A 3,711-nucleotide genomic window follows, 5' to 3' on the forward strand; every position below is an offset into this window, starting at 1 on the left:
TTTAGAACTCTTTGGGGGGGGGGTTTTGTTTGTTTTTTTTTTTTTTTTTTTTTTTTTAGCCATAAGTTTGGGAAAAAAGTCACCTATCTGAACTGTTTAAGTGACCTGAGAGAGCATCTCAAATATGACCAGCTAAATATCCCTCAAGAAGTCATCCGGTATGTGGCAAGTTTAAAATACTTTGTATCACCTTTTCTTAAGTAGAGTTACACCCTGTTCACTGTATTGCAAGCAGACTCTAATCCTATTTATTCAGTGATTAAAAGTCTAATTTCCCTGTTTGTGCTTGGTTGGATTTAATTCTGAAAGCTTCATTGCCATCAACGACATGCTGAAGTGTGTCAGGTGTTTAGAGAAGAGAACTCTATATAGTTTTCTACAGATTTGGAGCATTTTCATCTCAGTTGTGAAGCATTTTCTTAGTATCATTGTAGTTTATATGTGAGTGTTAGCAAAACCAATCCATATGTCATTACTGCTTACGAGTATCATGTAACGTTCAATGGGCAAAAATGAAATCCTGACCTCTTTGCTTGCATATTGTAACAGATTAAGTGACTTCCTGTTGCTAAAAGCATTCCCAGTTAGCAAAGTGTGATTGATTTTAATCTTGATGGACCATTCTGTTGTTAGTGGATCCATTACTTTTATATCGGGCCTGTATGTGTGTTGGGGAGGAGTACTGGAGAATGGGTGAGAGAAGAAAAGAAAAAGAAATACATAGGGCTGGAATTGTCAGGTGCCAGTATCAGTATCAGCAGCAGTCTTTTTGACACAGCACTTTACTGGGAAATGCTTTGATGTACTGACAGGAAGTGATTTTATGTCACTGCTGAATGAAAGTAACTGGAAGCTTTGATTATGACTGTTATTGATGCCTGGTGGGTTTTTACTTTTTGTGTAAATATGGAATAACAGAAAATGCCTTACAGCTCTAAGGTTATAAATTGCATTGCTTGGTTGCCAAAGAAGGAGAAGTTGTATTTTGAGTAGCAAATAGGTTTGAATTTTGCTGTTAAATTATAGTGTGTTCGTATTTTCTGGACACGTTTATTACTGTGCTCCATTGACTGAAGCAAAAGAGCTCCTCTATGTCTTGCTTAAGTATTCTACCACAAATACAACTTAAAGATTTCCCTAATGCTTAAATTAAATGCAAGACCTGTGGCATATGTGCTATTGTCAGGAGATCAGCATCATGAGCAATACTGGTAGCTGTTTATAAATGTAGTTTGTCAGCCATGGGGCACAGAAAATCAATGATTTCTTGATTTTTGCAGACATGACGAAAATCTTCAGAGGAAACAGAAGGGAAAACTGCCACCTGTGGTTAAGGTTCCTCCACCACGGCCACCTCTACCTACCCAGCAATTTGGAGTCAGCCTGCAATAGTAAGCCATGAGATTTCCAAAATTTGAGAATTCTATACCCTGCAGCCTTATGTAATGTACAGATTCACTGGAGGGAACATCTGCAAGTATTTTGTATGTTATATATTTAGTTTCTCATTCTCTTTGAAAACCATGAAAATACAAGGCTAGACAACAGGTTTGACAAATTCAGGACAGGTCTTACAGTCCCAGTGACCTGGTGTTCATCTTTACAATATCTTTGTGGTAGTTAGTGGCTGCACATCTTTTCTCCCAGCAGACAGAAATTTGCCTGTATATGAGAAAGCCATGAGCTGATCTGTGCTGGTGGATGCTGGCAGTGTGAAAGTGGATTGGGGACATTTAAAAGGTGGATAGCAAAGCCAAAGCAAAGCTTCAGGCTCCAAAATGGCTGCCTGAAGCTAAAATGGGTGTTTGAGCCATTATATATTGTTGTTCTGTTGCTCATCTATTGTTCTGATCAGAGTTCTAGGAAATGAATAAAGTCACTCTCTTCCAGAAATGCCCTGACAGCCGTTTATGTAGATTACAGCACTGTGTGCGGTAGAAAAAATTATTTACTTTACACAAGGAACAGGAGGTTGATAGTACTTGAGAGATTCAATTTCAGTAAAAAAAAAACAACAGAAAAATCCGCTAAACCTTCTAGCTTCCTACCCACAGTCATTTTTGTCATCTTCCTATGGCATTCTTCTCAAAAACAGCTGAAGAATGTTACTCACATTCAGCAAAAGCAGTTTAGGCTGTCTGAGACACGGACGTTTGTCGAATCTCCTCCCACCCCCAGTCTACTTTTCTGGTTCTAATGACTCAGTTATAAGTGAGATAGAAAATACAATTTTCCCCTGGTTAAATGTTAAGCGTTAGTCCTCTCTGGACGGCCTGAAATTAGTGCAATCAATATCTATTGTGCAAGAGCTACTATGACATTAATTTTTATGATACCTCTTTAGAATTCAACCGAACGCTTGAAACATGGCTAACTTGCTTCCCTAATTCAGAGCATATCTTTTAGGTGGACTCCACTGGGTTATTAAGAAGGACAACACTTGACGTTGCCACTGCAGTAGTAAAACCAGGACTGTCTGCAGGCATGAGGGCACACTGTCACTTGTCTGCAGCCCAGCCTGGCTGCTCAGGCAGCTCTATCAAACTTACAGGCTTATGTGATCAGACAGCATGTTATATGCCACCTCTACCATTTGGTAGTCATATTTTAAGTCTTGGATTGTGCCTGACCAGTAGACAGTGTCTTTTGCTGGGCTGCACACGTTGATGGTGTGATGGTCACCCTTCCTGTCACTTCCCAGCTGTCTGGGATTTAAGTGCATACTTTATGTTAGGCACAGACATGACGTGGAAAACCTTCCTCATTGTGAGCTTCTGCGAGGACTCAATAATTTGGTCTTTGCAGCTAGAACTTGAATCTAGTACCAAGTTGTCCTGAAGTTTCCACTGAAACTATGCTAATTCAAACAATAATAAATGAGCTTAGTAAAGGCAGTTAAATTGTCCAAAGTTGACTTATAGGAGGTCTTTATTCTAAAGTGTGGGGACCAAAAAACATTGGCTGTCTCCCTGTTTAATTCTTTATGCCTACATATGTAAAGCAGACTTGCCCACTTTGCTAAAAGACAGCCTTTCCATAGCAGTTACGATCCCCAGCCTGGATTGCCTGGTTGCCAAGTTTTACCTTTAAAGGTTTGAACTCGTGTTAAAAACTGTGTGATTTATTTGAAAGTATAAAATAACACAACTGGAACTAATGTTCATCTTCATGGTGATATCAAACAGAACAGTCCTCCTGAGGAGGTTGTGTCCACACTTAACTTTTCAGTTATAATGTAATGAGAATCCATGCTCGCATTTCACAGTACTTAAGAATGTGTAGCACAGAGTGGGTAGGATAGGTTGCACGTTTAGAGTTTATTATGTCCTTCTCTAACTTGCTAATTCAAGCTTTTAATGTGCAGATAGAGAGAGAGAATAGCACTCTTAATGAGCTAGTTGAAAGGTTTATCAAGTCTCATGTCATGTCTCTGACAGAGGGCAATATCAGATGGTAGCAGGGAGCAGTGTTGGAACAGGGCAAGCATACAGAGATACTTCCTCAGGTATAATGTCCCAGCTTGTAGTGATCAGAGGCTTGCAGAGGAGAGTACACCAGTACTGTGAAGATTACTTCTGGTACTCAGCGGAAGCTATCACTTTTATAAATCCAGACATTTCAAAGAATGTTTGTGTGTTGTGTTGATGTAGCAAGACTATTTTTCTGTTCTTTCAGCACTGCTGCCTTCATGCACAAAATGTAGGGCAGCAG

The 3,711-nt window shown here is 39.5% G+C and overlaps 1 protein-coding gene across 1 annotated transcript in view; it reads left to right on the plus strand.

Annotated features, from left to right (window-relative positions):
• ARHGAP8 (Rho GTPase activating protein 8) overlaps window positions 1-3,711 on the plus strand; it is a 46,588-nt gene that overhangs the window by 16,576 nt on the left and 26,301 nt on the right. The window contains exons 6-7 of the mRNA XM_010136649.1: window positions 60-158; window positions 1,281-1,391. Of these exons, the coding sequence (XP_010134951.1) occupies window positions 60-158; window positions 1,281-1,391 (210 nt within the window). The remainder of the gene's footprint in view (window positions 1-59; window positions 159-1,280; window positions 1,392-3,711) is intronic.

This window comes from Buceros rhinoceros, unplaced genomic scaffold (assembly GCF_000710305.1).
Source record: "Buceros rhinoceros silvestris isolate BGI_N320 unplaced genomic scaffold, ASM71030v1 scaffold1295, whole genome shotgun sequence".
In the NCBI taxonomy this organism is placed as follows: Eukaryota; Metazoa; Chordata; class Aves; order Bucerotiformes; family Bucerotidae; genus Buceros; species Buceros rhinoceros.